This window comes from Pezoporus wallicus, unplaced genomic scaffold (assembly GCF_028554395.1).
Source record: "Pezoporus wallicus isolate ANWC-B61680 ecotype Strahan unplaced genomic scaffold, APGP_CSIRO_Pwel_v1 contig_11047, whole genome shotgun sequence".
Classification (NCBI taxonomy): Eukaryota; Metazoa; Chordata; class Aves; order Psittaciformes; family Psittacidae; genus Pezoporus; species Pezoporus wallicus.
This window is the reverse complement of record NW_026639456.1, coordinates 267,461-285,779: the sequence shown is the minus strand read 5'-3', so window position 1 is coordinate 285,779 and position 18,319 is coordinate 267,461. Positions and strand designations below refer to the sequence as shown.

Genomic DNA, 18,319 nt, shown 5'->3' with positions numbered 1-18,319 from the left:
TCTACATTCCCTTTGCCTCAAACCTGCACTTATTCATCGATGCTAGTCCTTTTAAAATAAAAGGAGACACTAAATATTTAAAAATCCCTGGGGCAGAGCCTCGAGCTGCTGTAAATTGTCATAGCTCCATCGACTTCAGTGAAGCTATGGTAATTCACACTAGCTAAGAATATCCTATTCCCTCCGTCGCCCAACTTTAAGTGCATCTTTTATGCATTTCATTGCCTAATGATTGTTTAAAGAGAATTGCATATTTTTGTTCTAAAATCCTGAGACGAGATAGTTTCTAAAGAAAAAAAATAAACCCCCCCAAAAGCAGAAACCCCTCACATAGACGAATATAGATTTGGCATCTGCTTCCTACATATCCAATGTAACACTGGGAATAAACGCTTGTGCTGGTTTACATGCTGCTCTAATAAAACAACAAAACCCCCAATTTTCAAGATACTTTTGTAGTGTTTGGGTTTTTTTACAGCTAGCAGAAACAGCACTTGTTTCCTCTCTGCAGTAATACTAAATGAGATACCCTTTAGTGATGTAACTTATGCAGATGATCATAAGCACGTATCTGATTGCATACTGATAATATCCAAGCAGAACACACCAGCGGCTCCTCCATCACATCTCATCAGCTCATACACCCTTCCCAGGGCTGCCATTCCTTGGCATAGGAAGTGGCTTAGGATGAGTTATGCGAGACTGGAGTTCAGTGTGGCTGCGGTCTGAAATGAACACATTTTGGGTGATGGGAGTTTGCACAACTGTCACAGTTTAGAGCTTTACATTTGGAATACATAGAAACTTTCTTTCTAAAACCATGGCTTACAGCTAAACTTCTCCGAATACTTCAAAATGCTTTTGAGATCTCCACATCCTGATCACACAGAATTGACTTGGTCCAATTTAAGTCAATGGCAAAACTCCCAAGCTCTGGTGGTCAGAGATCAAGCCTACGATATTCTCTTAAAGCAAACTATTGGCATGACTTCACCAATACCTACACTTCTGTTACAACATTGTGCCAGGAACATACCTTTAGCTTAAAACAAGAATATTGAGGCCTGTAGTTTCTACACCTTTTCTTATTATTCTTTGCCCTTTAACTAGATCCAATGAGGAAAAATAATGGTTTACATTAAAATAACACCAAAATCAAACACAGAAACCAAAAAGCTCCTATGGCCAACACCAAATCCCCAAACTGAATGCCCCAGAAGGCTCAAATCAGGGGCAAACTTGCACCCTTTCCCTCCCCACACTTGACTAAAATGGTTTTAAAATTCAGCCCTCAACTTGCCTCCCCTCCCCATAAAATAAAAAAATCTGTCTCTAATTTCAAACTCAAATAAGCTCCCAGCATGGTGGCCTTTGTTTTGTTTTCTTCTCCCCAACTCCTCCCTGCAATTGCATAACAAAAGTGTCTAAATTCACACCATCTGGCCGATAAAGACACGGGCCCCAGCGGCCGCCTGGCCCAGCTGATTAGAGCTCCCGTCTAGTCTGAGCCTTGTGGCGAAAGTCACAGCTGTGGGGCTCGCCTGTGCTCAATACAACTCTGTTATTAGCCAGCTGTAGGCCCTGAGACTACTTCTGTTCACATTATAATACCTTTTAACCCTCTGAGCATTGAGGGCATAGGGGGTTGCTGGCAGCAGCATAACAACTAGTTTCCTCTTAGTCGGTAATTGGAAGAAAAAGAAGAGGAGAAAAAAGTTATTCCAGGAGAGGAGAGTGTTTACCTTGATTTCCAGCCATTGGGGGGAAGCCTGTGTGTCTGAGAGAGACCCACCTAACAGGAACAGATCCCATTAGGGCAGGATAACCCAAATGAAGAATTTCAGATGTGCAAATAAATAAATAGGAGGCTCTCAGTGAAAGCACTAATTATTGAGAGTTGAGAGTTTAACTTTCAATGGGTATGACAGATTGGTGCAGCCGTATCAATATTTAGACAACTTTCCTGCTAAGCATGCATCTGTCATCGTCTGAGGGAAAGAGACGGGGTTTCACATGCACTTGTCTCCATGCAGCAGGAAAAGCTGCGTGTGTGATTACATACAAAAAGAAAGCCTACCTTCAACTAGTGAGGACTGGAAGCAGAGGAGCAGAAAGACTGGCAGACCCTTCTTTTAAAAACACCAGGCATCAATTTGGACAGCAGAGTGGGTAGTGCATTAAATTTTTATATACTGTTACTAATGCAAACTAAACTAGAGGCTTTAAAAATTGATGCTGCCACTTAAGCAGCACACAATGAGGAAGATTTGATTATTGTACTTAAAAGAAATAAAATAAAATGTCAAGTTTAACTAGAGCTGGATCCATTCCCTGGGCATTATTCAAAGTGATATGTGTAATGCCTCTTCAGAACATGCAGCATCCTGTTCAGAGCTACTTTAGGAAAACACGACATTTAAAACCAAATGTCTTGATTAGGTTACAAAGTGCTTTGATTTCCTTCACTAATCTGTTTTTTACATAGAAAGGACATCCCCGAGTTGTAATTCTTCCTTGGCTAATCTATCAAGCAGGAAAGTTCTGTGTAATCAGAATAGTGGCTTACATTTGTAGAACACTACCTCAAATCAAGCACAGAATATGGTTGCAGGCATCAGTGGAGGCCAGGCATATAAAAGCTGAACAGTGACTAGAGGCATGAAGAAGCAGCAGAGCAAAAAGCCAAATTAATTTTATTTTGAAGTATATTTGGATGGGAAGGTGCTGGTGTTTGCTGAAATACTTCAGCTTCTAAAACTGCAAGAGTGCAGACAGATGTAGAGATACAGGAAGAGAGGAGAAAGATGAAGTGTGCTGTTATGTTGTTATCACAGCCGCATGGAAAATCCAAGAATTTTCCTTCTCCGATATTCACCCAGTTACAGCAAAGACTTTCCACACTATCGATAGCATATATATTTAAATTATGTATTTAAATACATATGCAAGTTCCAGATGTGACAGAAAGTAACAAAGGTACCTCTGCTCTTTGGTCCTACAGCTACGGTCCCCGTACAGCGCACCATACGGGTGTCTCGCCTGATACACTCCGTGTTTGTGCACCCGGATGCGAAGTTGGACAGAAGTGACAATGCTCATTTTTTAATTAACAAGAGCAAAGCCCAACAGAAACACTACACATTGACTCGATTCTTACCGTGTTTAAAAAGTAATGAAATAGTTGATATAATATCTAAGTACCGAAACTGATACCTTCCCTTGACAAGGAGTCTGAGCAAAAAGGCTGCTCTTACTACTACATTAAAAGGTTACTTTAAAAAAAAAATCATTAAAAAAAAAACCAAACAAAATAAAAATCAAGCAGCAAACTGCAAACATTAGAAGAAGCAATCATCAGTGCAACAGCTTAACCCCCTCCCACTGATACAATAAATCATAAACTGTGGTTAATAAAGGCCAAGACTGGGTTTGCCTTGCCTTTCTTTCCTTTCATAAAATACATTCTATGCACAATTTAACCCATCTTAATATGAGAACAGTGACTGTTTGCATTGTTGTATGTACTGGAAAGAATATCAGGACTTTTCCCGTTCTCGTGTAATAACTTCTCATGGAAGCATGATGTACATACATGAGGTACATGCAACTTCAGACTTAGATAAATATTACTATATCATCCTCAACTCATTTTACCCTCTAATTTATAACTTTACATGTTAAAAATAGTGTCTTTCTGAATTAAAAGGTAGAAGTCCCCTATATATTGCATACACGGTATAAAAAAGGATTTGTGTTTTGGGTTGAGGAGTTTCTTTTTGGGCTGGCGTAAAACTAAGCAAAATTAAGGAACATGAATGATGAGAATTAAAAAAATTAAACTATTTCACCAGATAAAATTAGATGAAGAATGCCTTCTAATTGCCAGGGAAAAATCTGTACATTCAACTGCTCATTCTCAAGAGGTGAACAGGAATTGGGTAAGAAATAGGCAGATGAAAAGTCTTGATTTAAACAGTGTATACAGAGGCCCAGCTTAAACCAAAGCAGCTCAGGTCAGACTGCAAATATGGGGCTGCTCAGCCTCTTGTGGTAAACAACAAGAAAAGCCAAAGCAAAATAAGATAAAAAAATAAGACCTCAAATATATGTATGGGACCCAAATCAAGCATTATCCACATGTAAAAGGAAAATCTTCCTACATAAATAACCCCTGTGACTCAATGACAAAACTACCAAACTCTTCCTACCCGTAACTTCATCAGAAAGGCCATTTTGGCATCTATGGAAACAAACTTGACACATGCCATGCCATTAATCAAGTCATCTTACCTGCACATGACCTCGTGGGTAAGCAACACTCTGCACATTTCAGGGTTCTTGTTCTGTCCTTCGTAAGTTATGGGCTACAAGAATTAAAGGCAGGGGTAAGCCAGGAGCATTGGGGTTACTCACATCATAATATTCAGATCTAAGGTGAAGGCTTTTTACCACTATTCACACATAAAAACCTTCCCCCAAAGCCTTTATGAGCAGGGGAAGCAGCTTATACATAAATATTGATTTTAAAGAGGATAAAAACCTACAAACCATAAAGAAAAAAAAATTAAATAGACTTTAGAGCATTACTTTTCAATTGCCCTCAAAAATAAGGTCTTTAAGATGAACCAGAAGCAAAAATTAACCGGAAGGAAAAAAAACATGCAGGGCAGTGTTTGGGAAAAAGGCAGGCTGCAGCAAAGCGGGACAGCACGGCACACATTAGCTATGCTCACCTGCTTAGTGACTGAGTCGATGAGTCTAACGTACAGATCCTGTTCAGTCCTGACACCTACAGCGAGACAGACGAGCAATAAACAACGCTGCCACACGCATCCTTCCCTCAGCATCAGAACAAACCTGTTTAGTTTCATCTAGTGCCTTACTAAACCTCCTCAGAAAGACCACTTGAGTTTTGTTCCTTCTAGTGTGTTTCCCAAGGCCATCCACACCAGGGAAACTTTAGAACCCATCCGTACACTGAAGGGGCATCAGGCAAGGGAATTTCAGTGTGTTTCAGAAATCAAAGTGACAGCACCTACAAACCTTCCCTCCCTTTACAGCGCAAGGAAGGTGACTGGAAGGGGCACTCACCATTGCTATAGAGGAGCTGGAGTTTGTAATGTGTGCCGTTGTTTGTCTTTTCATTGCCTTGCTCCTGAAAGAGAGAATTAAAAATCTTCCAGAACTTACACTTGGCACATTTAAAATGCAGAAGCTGATAATCATGATGAAGTGACAACAAAGTTCATTAAAATTCTGCGAGGTGAATCCACTGATTGGGATGTATTAACCTTCCGAATGACCCAAGGCAAACTACAAAATACTGCTGACATCTTTTCCTATAGGAGTTCAAGAACTTCTTTTCCTCCTATTTGCTGCTATGCTCTCCACTTTTTCAAGGCAATACACCAAGATAAAGTAGTCCATTTCAAGTCAGTTAATATGAAGCAGATTGACGGTGGGAAAAATCAGTGGATTTGGGGTTTAGCATGCTCATTCCTTTGCAGTAGTGTTATTTTGAATCATTACTGATATTTATTTCCTGTTACAGGGAGGCTTCTTGCATGCATTTTTATTTTTACTGTAATTTCCTAGAAAATAATTAATGACCGTTCTTCATAATTAAAAAATGTCCATGACTAACAAAACAATTGTAAAACCAATGTGAAGTGGTCAGCACATGGGTTTTAAAATCCAAAAGCAAATGCTTTTTAAATCCTGGCATTGACTTTGGAGCCTTCAAAAATACATATAATCAAGCTCAGCAATAATATGCCCTATTACAGGTCAGATTCCACTTCTGTGAGGGTGCTTATAAAACTTGGCAGATCTGGTAGGTACCAAAAAAAGGTACATTTGACCCGCATTATTTTTTTTTATTCTATTTTTAGTGGGTCTATGAAATTCCCATTGTATTCCCAATACAGCAGAGGCTTGCAAACCTTTTTAACTACAGCAGCACACAGAGGGCAACAGCTCTGTCAAAGCACCTGAACCCTTAACCAAGAGCTGGTTGTATGTTGTTCGGGACAACAGGTATTAGAAGTTAACAGCTCAACGGGGAGAAGAAAAGACCAGATTTGGAGAGGGAAACAGGAAGAAGAAAGATAACAAGCCTTACTTTATCATTTTCTACAAAGTCCACAAAAGCTGTCCTCTCTATTTCCACGGGCTGCCCCTGTCTGTCGTAGAGAGCCAGAACAAAGTGAAAGAAATTGGATTTCCTCAAGTTGGAAGGTGGCTGCTTTTCAAAGTGAGCTCTGGACAAAGCTACTCCGCTGTGAAGGAAACATACGGGATGGGGTGTGGGGGAGAGACAAAGACATTACCAGGTTGTGCAGCAGTCACAGCAAAACAACAACAGAAAAGGCAGCACACATTCCGAGAAGAGCCGGCAATCGCCCCCCCGCGCCAGCGGCACACAGCGCTGGAGCAGTCGCTTGTCACACCGACCCCGGCGCTTCCCCGCCCGGGCGCCGCGGCTCCGCTATGGAGAAGCGCGGCCGAGGGCTGCGACCGGGCCGGGCTGTCGCTGTAACGCTGGTGTCTGCAGTTTGCTCCAAGGATAAGAATAATTTACAGGCGCCGAAAGATAAGAAAGAGATCGGTCACTGCTAAATGCAGGAAGTGTTTTATTCCTTCCTCTACCTATTTTCCTCTCTGTCACACTCATCTCTGGAATGCAACACGCACGGTGGGAAGATGGTGTAACATATTAGCGGGTCTGGAAGTGCTATCTATGCATCCCAACATCGCTCACTTCTCCTGTAGGAGACAAGGACCTTACAACAGATCCTACAAGCAGACTGTCAACTTGAGGACACCTACATTTTAGGTGAAAGGTAACTAGTTTCAAGCAGAGCATCCACTTCCCTCAGCGGCACAGTTTGTCAGTGTAGCACTTAGTCCTATTTGAACCGATGTCTGGGTCTTCAATTTCGGATTTAAATTGAAAGAATTTAGGTTCAAGTTAATTCGCCTTTGCTCAAATCTTGTCCCCGACTGCAAGACTGAAATGCTTTTGTGTATTTACAATATCCCAAACTGCAGGTATATTTCTTAATGAAACTAGCTGTAGCTCCTTCTCCCTAATGCCGATTTCTACCCACTGCAGAGAACAAGGGCGCGCATTAGCACCTCCAGATTATTTACTAGACAGATCAAGTCTACCTACCAGACAAGTTCGGAGTCAGAACTGCTTCGCCTTTTCAGTCCCCAAAATAGCTGCACCACACTGGCAAAAGTGTTTGACTCTTTCGGAGAACTACAGATGTTTCCCTGTGTTTTCCCTTGCCAAATAGGTGCAGTGTGAACTCACCACATCCGCCACAACTGCCCCTAGTTCGGATTTCCTCTCATTTTCTGCATTTCTTGGTTTGTTACAGGTCTCTCAAAGAGCCCTGGTGATGCCACCACGAGCACAGCGCAACTACTGCCCCACTGCTCCAAGACTTACAGGCTTCTTTAGGAGCTGTTTCCTTTTGCTTTCGGTTTCCCCGGGAATAAACCTCTTCCTCCCCTCATTGTATTTATTAAACCATCTATCGACATTCATAAAACTCTTGATAACTCCTCCCATAGCCCTCAGAAAACCTCGCTCACAGATCAGGCCGGAGGAGGGGGAGGGCATGGCAGTACTATTTAAAACGTCCATGGTTCATTTGAAGTCCCATCTGGTGTCACATGCCCTTCACTTTGTTTCTATGTTAAAAAAACTCCAACTTATTCCTGGGACTAATTTTACCTTTATCTTTTGCTACTTAATAAAAAATAATAAGAAGAAAAAAATGTATCCAGAGAGCGAGGAAGAAAAAAAAATACCTAGAAGTGGGTTTAATCGTCTTACCCCTAATGGGAAGACTGGAATAACGGTCCTGAGCCGACTTGGCTGGGAAGAGAGAATAAAAGGGGGTGGGAGGAGTGGTGTAACCCTCCCAAACAAGTTGAAACACCCGGCCCCAGCGCCGTGGGCTCCGCAGCCCCTCGGCGCAGAGCCCCGCGGGCAGGTGCTCCCCGCCGGCTCCGCGCAGCACCCACGCGGCTCCCGTTCTGCAGACTCCCCTTGGTCCAGAGAACCGCGCTCCAGCCGCTGCTCGCCTGCTTTAGGCAGCTCGCGGCCTTGAAGCCGCGGGGGAAGGTTTGGCCGGTGCCTGCGGTAGCTGCAGAGCCACTTGTATTAAATGAAACAAGATGGGCCGGGGAGGGCGGAGGGAAAGACCTACATTTAAGTTAATTCTAACTTTATCCACTCCTATTCGGCTGTCCGACCCACAAAGAGGGAAGGAGCAGTCTGTATTACTGTTATAATCCACCACACACACACCTCCCTTCCGCAGGAAAAGAAGTAATGAGCCGATGTCGCTGTCATCCGATCCCCGCACTGGATTTTAGGACGCTTGATGCTCTCCGTGTTTGGAGCGCTTCTCCCTAGCTCTAGCTGCACTAACTTGGATTTTCACTGACTAGAGGAGACTGGGAAGGGGACAGAAAGGGAGAGGATAAATTTAATATCAAATGCGAACAACAACAGAGAGTAAAGGCTTGCTTAAAAAGGTAAAATAATAAAGGCAGGGGGGAAACGGGGAGAAATAGTCACGGTTACCTTTGTGCTGCTACGTTTGCATCCACAACCCCAACGTTTCTGACCCAGGACCTGACGGAATCCATTTCAGAACCTAGAGATTTATCTTTCAGAATTGGTCCTCTTCCTAAAGTATCTTGAATCCCAAACATTTAAAAAGTCTATTCCAACTATCAACAGTTTCCTTTTGGGAGATAAGGGAGGAGAAAAGAAGAAAATAAAAAGACACAGCCTTTGGAATTGGCACACACAAATCCCAGGAAAGTGGAGAAGTTCAGCTTTAAAACCAACTTCTTCTGCTTTTTTAAGTGCTACGTGTTTTTAATGCCTTCAAATAGAGAAAATGAAAAGTTTTTCCTCTTGCAAAGTAAAAGTTACGCTGATTCAGTCTTGCCGGGTATCATCATCCTTCAAACGCAGGAGAGGAAACTGCATCCAGAAAGCGATGGCTGTTAACCAGGATCACCTGTTTCTCCACAGACACGGGGAGAAGGAATGATTGCTGCCTAATCCGGGGGAGGGGAGGGGGGGGGAACAGGGAAAAAAAAGCGGGATAAACTGTACAAGAAAGGAAGAAGCGGAGTTAAGGAGGGTCTTGTACAGCTCCACCGGGAAGAGCCGGTCCTCCCGCAGCCGGTCACCATGAATGGGTTACCGCGGACGTACCGGGAAGGGGGCGGAGCCTGCTCCCAAATAAGGGATTACATTAGCATACCGTCCGCGGATTGGTGGGAAGCGGGCGGTCCCGGGGCCGGACCCGCGGGCGGGGAGCGGGCAGCGGGGCCGCGGCACCGGGAGCGCGGCGGGCGGGCAAGCTCCGAACTTCACGGCACGGCCCTACCCCATGCTAACGGCCACGTAACGATCCAACCGTGCTGCAGGGACAAGGCAGCCGCACAGGCAGTTGGATGGTTCGCTCTCGGGCGCGGGGTTTAAAAACCGAGCGCCCGGAGGAGCGAACCGAGCGGCAGCGCTGCCCGCGGGGTCTGCGCTCCCACTGTGCGAGAGCTGCCGGGTCCAGCCTTAAAACTTGTTATCATGGGCAAAATTCCCCGTTCAAAGCGAGCGGAGCTCCCCCAGCCCGGCCCGCTGCGCACGGGGACCGCATGGATTCTGGTTTTTGTAACGCACTCTGCCTCGGTGATCATTTTCCTCCTGCCCCCTTTGTATTCCGATCCGCGTATAGATCTGCCTCTGAAATCTATATAGCACCAACGCGAAAACAGATTTCAAGACAATGAATGCAAATCTGTGCTCAGAGACCATCTGCCAGATGAGGGAATCAGATGTTCGGTAGTTAAAGGGACAGCGCAAGGATTTCCTCACTCATTATGTGCAGCTTCTCTCTTTAACCTGCTTTATTATTTATTTTTAACGAGATAGGACTATAATATCCATTTCGAAATAAATCCCAACTCCTTCCATCCACGTTCAGCTGCATTCCAAAAAGCCACTTTTCTACTAAATGCGAAATTATTTTCATGGAGTTTCATACAGTTCTCGCCAAAATAATCGCAAATTAAAATCTTCCCATAAAACTTTGATTAAAACGTATCCTTAATTCAGGCCGGGCTGAGGGCGAAGCCGACGTTGCGAACTGTTGTGTCCGCAGGAGTGACACACATGGTACTGAATGAACTAATGCACCGCGCACGATCTTTGTTCCAGGACATTTACCATGCTACCCGCCTCCCAAAATTGATAAATATGCAGGAAGCGATTTTGCCAGGTTAGCAAAAGGCGAGGCTGGCGTTATATTAACGGGAAAGAAAAGCAGAGGCAGTTTGATAGTGTTCTGGAGCCGAGGCCAGCCCCTCAAGATACGATCTTAGCATCTTTGAGATGCGGTTTCTCAGTATAAAAAAAACCACCCCAATTCACCCAAACAGGGTAACATATTTGAAAAACTAGTAAGAAATGAGAGAACAAGGACCTACGAGGTAAACATGCGGGCAGTGGTAAGGCAGATTAGGGTGGGATTTTTCTTGTGACCATTTCGCAATAGGCGTGGGTACATTTCCTCAGATAAAAGCCCCCTCTCCGCACTAAGCGCATTTTTTGGCAATGCCACTCCGACCGTTTCTGCGTTTAGTCTGAGACCCGGGCAGAGACGGAAGGGGAGGGGGCGGAATTCCCAATCCATCTAACCTTGGCCGATGTATTCAGAAGGAGAAAACGTTTCCTAATACCCGGAGTCCCTCGCTCCTGGGTGATGAAGCCGGCTCTGTCCCTACAAGTCCGCTCGGGTCCTGCCCGACTTCGATACAAGGGGGGGGGTCGTGCTCCGCGGCCCTGGAGCCGTGCTCGGGGGACTCGGGGCGGGTCAGGGGGCAGAGGCGCGGGTCACGGAAATGCCCTCTCCTCGCCCCAAGCAGCTGCCACCAGAATTCTGCCCTTCAGGGACAAGCGAAGGGACCGTCCCCTCCGCGGGGGGGGGCTCGGCGGGCGCTGGGGAAGCGGCACAGCCCCGCGCTGGGTCCCTCAACGGCCCTGGCAGAAGAAGCGCTTTCGGGGAGAATCTGCTCCCCCGCCCTCAGCTAAGTTTCCCTCCTTTGTGGCTTATTTTAACAGGATTTAGTACCTCTGAAATTACAACCTCCTGATCTAAATTGCTCATCTGAAGCACTCGGTTTAACGCAGTTTGGGAAAAGCCAATTTCTGAGACTCTTCTGAAGTAAAATCACCGAGTAAAAGCAGCAGTTACACTAGTGCAACCGCCGCCGAGTTTGGCTTTGCACTTCAGATGTTCCTGCTGAGGAAGCCGGCTCCGCCGGCAGGTAAATGGCACCGTCTAACTCCGGGATGGACAAACCCTGCAAGACCTGCCGGGGACACCCCGGTAAGAGAAGGGAGCCTCCAACCAGCAGCGGATCTTCCGCACCGGACTTGCACCCGGTTCTCCAAACATTTGGAGACACAAATCAGAGCGCGCCAAGCGCTCGGGGAAAGGGCTTCTCGGCGCCGAGAGTGGAAGCGACGCCCGAGAAGCGGCTACGAGAAGGCGCGGGGCCGGAGCTCCCCCCGCGGCTTCCACCCTCGCAAACCGCTCCAAGCTAAAAAGAAGGGGAAAAAGCTGCGGGTTGGGAGCGGTGCTCGCTGCCTTCTGGAGGTGCTCGCTGCTCCCCTCCGGGCTGCCGCGCTCCGCCGCATGCCGGGGTCAAAGTGACAGGTGAGGCGGGTCTGGCGTGAAGCGAGATGCGCCTTTGTTAGCAGGGTTTTAACATCGTCATTTCAGATAGCATAGCCAAATTTAGCCACCCGACACGTTTTAGCAACTCCCAGCAGAAAGAAACATATATACTGAAGATAATACTTCAACCCTCTAAAAGCGTAACCTTAAACAATTATTATTTCCTCCCAACTTTAAGGAGAAAATGCCAATGAGAAAGTTAAAATACACCTAAAGACGACACTTGGAAGGAACCATATCCCCCCTGTCCTATTCATTTGGGAGAATTCACCATCCTTCAGGTGTCTCAAGGGAAAGAATCGTAGGTTAAAATTATCAGACAGAGAAGGATAACAAATCTTTTCCTCTTTATCCAGTATTCTCAATAGAAGGTTCATTTTTCTGATACAGGTGTACCAGAAAAAAGAAATGTGCCGGTTCCAAATGTTCCTTCAAAGCTGTCAACAGCTTCAAGTTTTAAGTCATTAATGTTCAAGCACACACCAAACGCATTTTTGGCCATATAACGATATTTGCCAAACAAACAAGTGCTCCAAAATAATTTTCAGGAGCCTGACACGAGCATAACCACCACATTCACTTGAAGGGGATGCCCTGCACAGAACCGGGGCTACACGCACCAGCACAGGCTGTGCTCTGAACACGGGTACCGGGAGGAGCGCGGAGCGTGGTCAGGGCACCATATACAAAACTAGATGAGCCTGCTCCGAGTCATGCAAGACTGCTCTGGATTTACAAAAGCCTCGATTTAACCGAAGTAAGAACGTACACGGCTTCGGGGGGGGAAACGCTGCTTAAAACGTTTTTAATCCGAGAGGTTTAAAGCAGTTCAGGTGCAAGCAACTAAGTCGTGAAAGCAAATCAAGCTCTTAACTGTGAATGGAAAATGCAAACCAAGTACTTCAGCACTGAAGAGCTTTTGGTTATATTAATTAGAAGCCTGGGTTTATATCCTCGAAATACAGGTTCTCGCAGAAAGGAACTCCCCCAGCTGATTGCCGGACAAAGTTTAACCCCCAAGTCTAAAATAATCAATCCTCTCCACAGACACACGGTCTTCCCCCCCCCTCCCCCCGCCAGTAGCAAACACCCAAACCCGCGGGGTTTAGCTGTAAAACCATGGGCTGTACCGTCTCTCCCTCTTTCACTATTTACTGGAGTCAGCTCTCCACACTGATCAGTGCTTACGAAATGTGCAAGTTCCAGACATTGTCCTGCTCAAGGTTAGAAGCAGTGAACAAACTTACAGCAGCTTTCAAACTTACAAATGCATAAACAAACATTTAATAATTTCTTCTCCACCTGATCTTTCCCAAAAGGGAGAAAATATTGTATCCAGCACATCTTCTTCATAGTCTTCCGTTCGCTCCAATAAGTAGGTGCTTTTTTCACTAGAGCAGGAAAATACATCTGCTGGGGTTTTATCCAACTTTTTTTAAGATACTGCCTTTTGCCTCAAATGGGTTTTGGAACACGTTAGCAAATAATATTTTACCATCGGGAGTGTATGTTCCATTTTATTTTATAATGCAGATTTGAGAAGCCTTAGTGCTGAAGTTTGTTTTTCTAACCACATGGAGGTTTGAAGCAACAAGCACATTCAGGAAAAATACTTCAAGTGGGCGGATATTTGTGCTGGGATCCTCTCTCTCATTTTGCAGTTTATGGAAAGCAGTCAGGGTCAGCTTTTCAGTACGTCTTTGTACATAAACTATCTAAAATATTCACCAGGAAGTTTAGGTTATCAGAGCCTTTCTAGTTCCAGGTACTTACGACCCAACTCCAGCTGTCAAAGAGCATCTCCACAAGCAACTGGATAAATAATAAACATACCAGAGAGCAGAACTGAATTCATTAACATATGAACCAAATAAAAAATGGTCCCCAGTATTATAAACATTCTCATACTGGCACTTAACCCATATTAGTCACTGGTCTTACATAAAATTACTTGACAATATACACATGCTGAACCTCATGCTTAAACATCTGTACAGCAAGGGCCTGATTCTATTTCTTGACTCAGCTCAATGCAGCTCTGTCTTAAACAGGTGTCTAACTTTAATTACAGGAACAGTCACTCTCAAGTGATGCCACAGGGACACTGAAGAGTCAGCACACCTTAAGCAACTTGCAAGATAAAAACTTGATTTTTCAAGTGTTTAAAATACAAGAATTGCAGACACTTGGAAAATTGGTTTAGTTCCTTCCTATAGCACAGCCTGACATGAAATTTAGCACTCTCTAGTCACCACAATGCAAAACTACTTGGATGCAAACTGATATTGTATCAGGAATATGTGAATTGTGTGCAATTCCAAGTCTGTCACTTTTGTCTCTGGTTGATAAAGGGGGGGACACATATCTAATGTGTATCTTGCTGCACTGTTTTGGCTGGCTGAAAGAACAGCCTCCAGCTAGGGCTAGCTACCTAGAGAAGCCAGCTTCCAAAGTTCTGTCATTTTCCAGGCATATACATACATATATATGCATATATGTATAAACACCCCCCACAGCCTTCTCAAAGAAACATTCGTTTTCAAAAAAAGAAAGTATACTGATTTCCATCCTCACATAACTCAGACCAGCAGATCCACCTCAGGCTTTCCACTAACCTTTCACTGTAAGGATAAATCCAGAACTTTACCATCCACAAAAAGGAAGTTAGAGGGTTTCATTCAAGCCTAGGACATTGTTGGAAACATTTTGACTTCAACAGGGTTTGAATCAGACCAATTTTATGTTGTAGAGGGGCTATTTTAAGATTGATTATAGCATTTGATTTTCCTATTTTCAGTGTTCATGAAGCTTTCAAGGTTCTTGAAGAAAAACTCACCTAATCTCTGCAGTATTACTGTTCAATAAGCTGAGAAGTTGAGGCACCAAAAAGGCACACAAGAATAAAGGTCCACCATGCTCACCACCTACAAAGACAAAGACATCTCATTGAGCCATCTTCCAAATACACAGGAGTCCATAACAACTAGACGAATACCCAGGTCACATCACATGTGCAGCAAGCACCTTGGCTAGCATGGGCTCCAGGAAGACTACAGAGGCAGCCTACTTTAGGCTGCTCAAGGACATGCATATATTATTGATGCAGGCTACTACCAACCTGGAGCTCCATAAATTAGTGCAAACCAATTCTGAAAGTGGCATTGAGCTCTGGAACTTAAAAATAAACCCAGGTTATTTGAGACTGCAATCACAGGCTTCAAGGAAGAGCTAGCTTTAACCATTCTGTATAACACAGAAGCTCACTTCTATCAGAGTCTGAATCCTGGCGTTTATAGGTACAACTATAATACAAATTATTAGGATTAGGAGAATCTCTCTTGGGGATGGTTAATAATCAAAACATCTGCCTCCCACAAAGTTTCTTTTAAAGCATCTGGTAGCGGAAGCTAAGATATAATACACAAGCAGCCTAATCTAATCTGACTATTCCAACATTCTTTCCGTAAGGCAAGAAAGAGGTAGTTAAAAGCTCAATAAATCCTAATTAGAGCTTTACAACCTTGGAGGGACAGATCAGTTCTTCTCTGAAGTGTATTAAATAACCTGAAGAATTTTTTGTATTTTTTTTTTAATTTGGTGAAACAAAACTATTAACACACCTGACTTCTCAAAGCCAACTGGACTCCTACCTCAGCACATGGCACTTCAAAAGCCACCAAATTATACTACCAGATTCTGATCCTGCAAACCTCTGCACTGGTATTACCCACAGTGAAGCCTGATGGCATCTACCAAGCGCTCTCAACAGCTCTTTCCAAGGGTAGGGTCCCATAACTAATACAACTCTGAGCTCTTGTTACTGAGCGTTTAAGTCGCTAGGATCCAGTTTAGTCTAAACATTATCTTCTAGGAGATAAGAAATCTATCCAGAGTTTTGTGCCTTAATTATAGCTTACCATTTGAACTGTTTCTTTCATCACTGAGTTTAAGTATTCATAGGCAGGCTAAACACAAATGCTTTGAAACTTACATACACCTAAATGGTTCTGATACTTAAAAGGATTTGATCAGCCTGTTTGGCTAGCATCACATTTCCGTCAGCAGTATCAGTTAGGTAAGGAAAAGTAATAGATTTCACTAAACCAAATACTATTAAAACATTTAGAGAGCATTGCTACTTTCTTTTCTTTTTTGCTAGCTTTGTGGCTCTGACAGACACAGTGTAAGTTCATGTATTTAGTAGGTTTTACAGTAAACCTGTATAAAACAATCTTAGATATGGCTCCTCAAGTACATTTTTGACAAATAGAAACTAGGAGGAGCAAAGCTGGAACCTGAATTTGGAGAAAGAACCTCATCTTGTACACACCTGTACAAGACGATGGGCCCAAAACTGATGGGCAGTAGTATGCCTGGGGAAGCATTTAAGTCTCTTCTAATGGTGTGCAGGAGAAAAATCCAAGCACCAGTAATACATAGCATGTGAAGCAGATATCTTTTTACAAGTTTGAAGATTCAAATCAGCTTAAATTTAAGGAATCAGCTTAAGGGCATCAGATGAGAATTAGCTGCTAACAGATAAGTACAGAAGCTAGGCTAAACCCACACTGGTGAAGAACTGTTAACGTAACACAAAAAGGCACCTTTATGGTGCCCAGCCAAAGCCAGGCTGGGCAGTGGGTAGCATCACCCAGTGTAAACTTCATTACAAACAAGATATTTTAAATCTTAGCAAGAGCTACAGTAAATCATTAGATCAGCTGAGATGTTACTCAGCATTTCTCCTGTAGATGGAAGAACTGCCACATTAGCTGCGATTCATCAGAAAATGTCTCTGTTCAGGACTGTTCTTTCATGACAAGCAGCACCAGCTTTTTAGATTCATTGTGTACCAGTTCACTAGTACAGGACAAGGGGTGAAGGGGAGTGGAAGGAAACCAGCTCTCTGTGTGCACTCTTCCCTTCAGCTACTTGCTAAAGACAAAAAATAAGCCTTTGCCGATACCAAGTCTGTAGGGTATCAATGACAACGAAACAGATGAGCAGGTTCAGGGGGTTTCAGAACACCACCCTGAGCAGACACAGCTTTGTGGTCCACATGCATTCTTTGGCTTTAGGGAAGGAAAACACCCTCTGTTGTTTTCAAAAGCATGTGTTCAGAGCATCTGAAGACTAGAATATGTTGAAGCATATGGCATATAATTTCATTTCTTCCATTCATAATCTGCAGCAAGATCAGTTTTAGTAAGAATGAGCTCCAGCAATATTTCCATAGTTGTGCCCTCCCAGCAAGCCTATTTAGGCATACTGATGAGGTGAATATTAGAAAAGCAATTAAGTTAGCATTGCTATGATGGGCTAAGCCTACATCTTTAAGACCTGGCCTGTTTGTTACCTCCACTGATATCTCATGATATGATGGTACTATCAACTTACTGCGCTTGTATACCATCCTAGTAACTAAGGTGAGTTACAGATGAGTTAAAACTTCTTCACTTCACTGTTAACATCAGAAGCAGCAATGAGGGGAGAGAGGATAAAGCAGAGGAACAGACAGGAAAGCCAGGAGAAGAAAATACAACTTCAGCCCAGAACACTTCAGACTACACAGCATAACCATTAACTAACTGAAGGACAGCCACTTGCTTTCAAAGACTTGCTCTTTACTTACTTTCCCCTTCAGTACTATTCCCTATTGGGTCAAAGCACTCTGCAACTACCCATAGGACAGAAGGAAAGAGAACACTAACCTGCAGCAGAGACAGCATCCTCAAACTTAGCCAAGAGCCTGGCAAGTACCTGGTGTCCTACAGGCTTGTGCCCTAACGGCTACAAGATTTGAGACTCTCTTGAACCTCTGACATACAGTTGGATAGTCTGGGCTATCACTTAAGATGAAAATCTTCCAGTGAAGGCTTAAAACTAGCTTTGCCCTGAGCTGTGTGCCGGCACCCTTACACCCAGGATTTACTATGCTAACCTTGACTTGACTGCACTGAGAGTGCGGGGCAGGGGGCCAGCAACTGGAACACACACTGCATGGAAGGCCAAACGGCAAAGCAGCACAGCGTGTACACCCTCCAGAGAGGAAAACCATTTTACAAGATGGTTTATGGCATCTTATTTTTCCCCATGTAGAATATGAATAACGTTAATGGTGACAGAGCCTACAGGCAATAAAAGGCCTTTGCAGGTATCAAACAGCTTCAAACTTTGCTTTGGCTCTCTTCCAGCTGCTGCAGTCAGGCAGCACTTCCTATTGAAGGCTAGAACCAGTGTCCATTCTGTAATTACACAGCCTTACTGGTTTCCAGTGAGAGAACAGATAGAAAACCTTTTCTTTTAATTCATGTGAAAACCAGAAAGGAAGAAATTTGTGTGTGCACCTGCCACTTTTAAATATCCATTTCTAATGGATAAGGAAATTGTTATTCCCATAATCAGCTGCCAAGGCTCAAAACAAGAGCATAGGTTGGGAAGCCAGACAATGAAAAATTTCTACTTTTATTATCATCCCTTGTTCAAACAGCATGTGAAAGCTCAAACCAGGAATCCAGAGCTCCCCTGTGCTAAGCTGTTCATAGCAA

At 43.9% G+C, this 18,319-nt stretch overlaps 1 protein-coding gene across 4 annotated transcripts in view; it reads right to left on the bottom strand.

Annotated features, from left to right (window-relative positions):
- EBF2 (EBF transcription factor 2) overlaps positions 1 to 9,104 on the bottom strand; it is a 115,747-nt gene extending 106,643 nt beyond the window's left edge. For all 4 annotated transcript variants that reach the window (XM_057414681.1, XM_057414682.1, XM_057414684.1 and 1 more), the window contains exons 1-5: positions 8,603 to 9,104; positions 6,122 to 6,278; positions 5,092 to 5,155; positions 4,734 to 4,789; positions 4,291 to 4,364 (exon numbers count right to left, since the gene is read on the bottom strand). In XM_057414681.1, the coding sequence (XP_057270664.1) occupies positions 4,291 to 4,364; positions 4,734 to 4,789; positions 5,092 to 5,155; positions 6,122 to 6,278; positions 8,603 to 8,733 (482 nt within the window). In that variant the 5' untranslated portion in view covers positions 8,734 to 9,104. The remainder of the gene's footprint in view (positions 1 to 4,290; positions 4,365 to 4,733; positions 4,790 to 5,091; positions 5,156 to 6,121; positions 6,279 to 8,602) is intronic.
- Between the last annotated feature and the right edge of the window lie 9,215 nt (positions 9,105 to 18,319).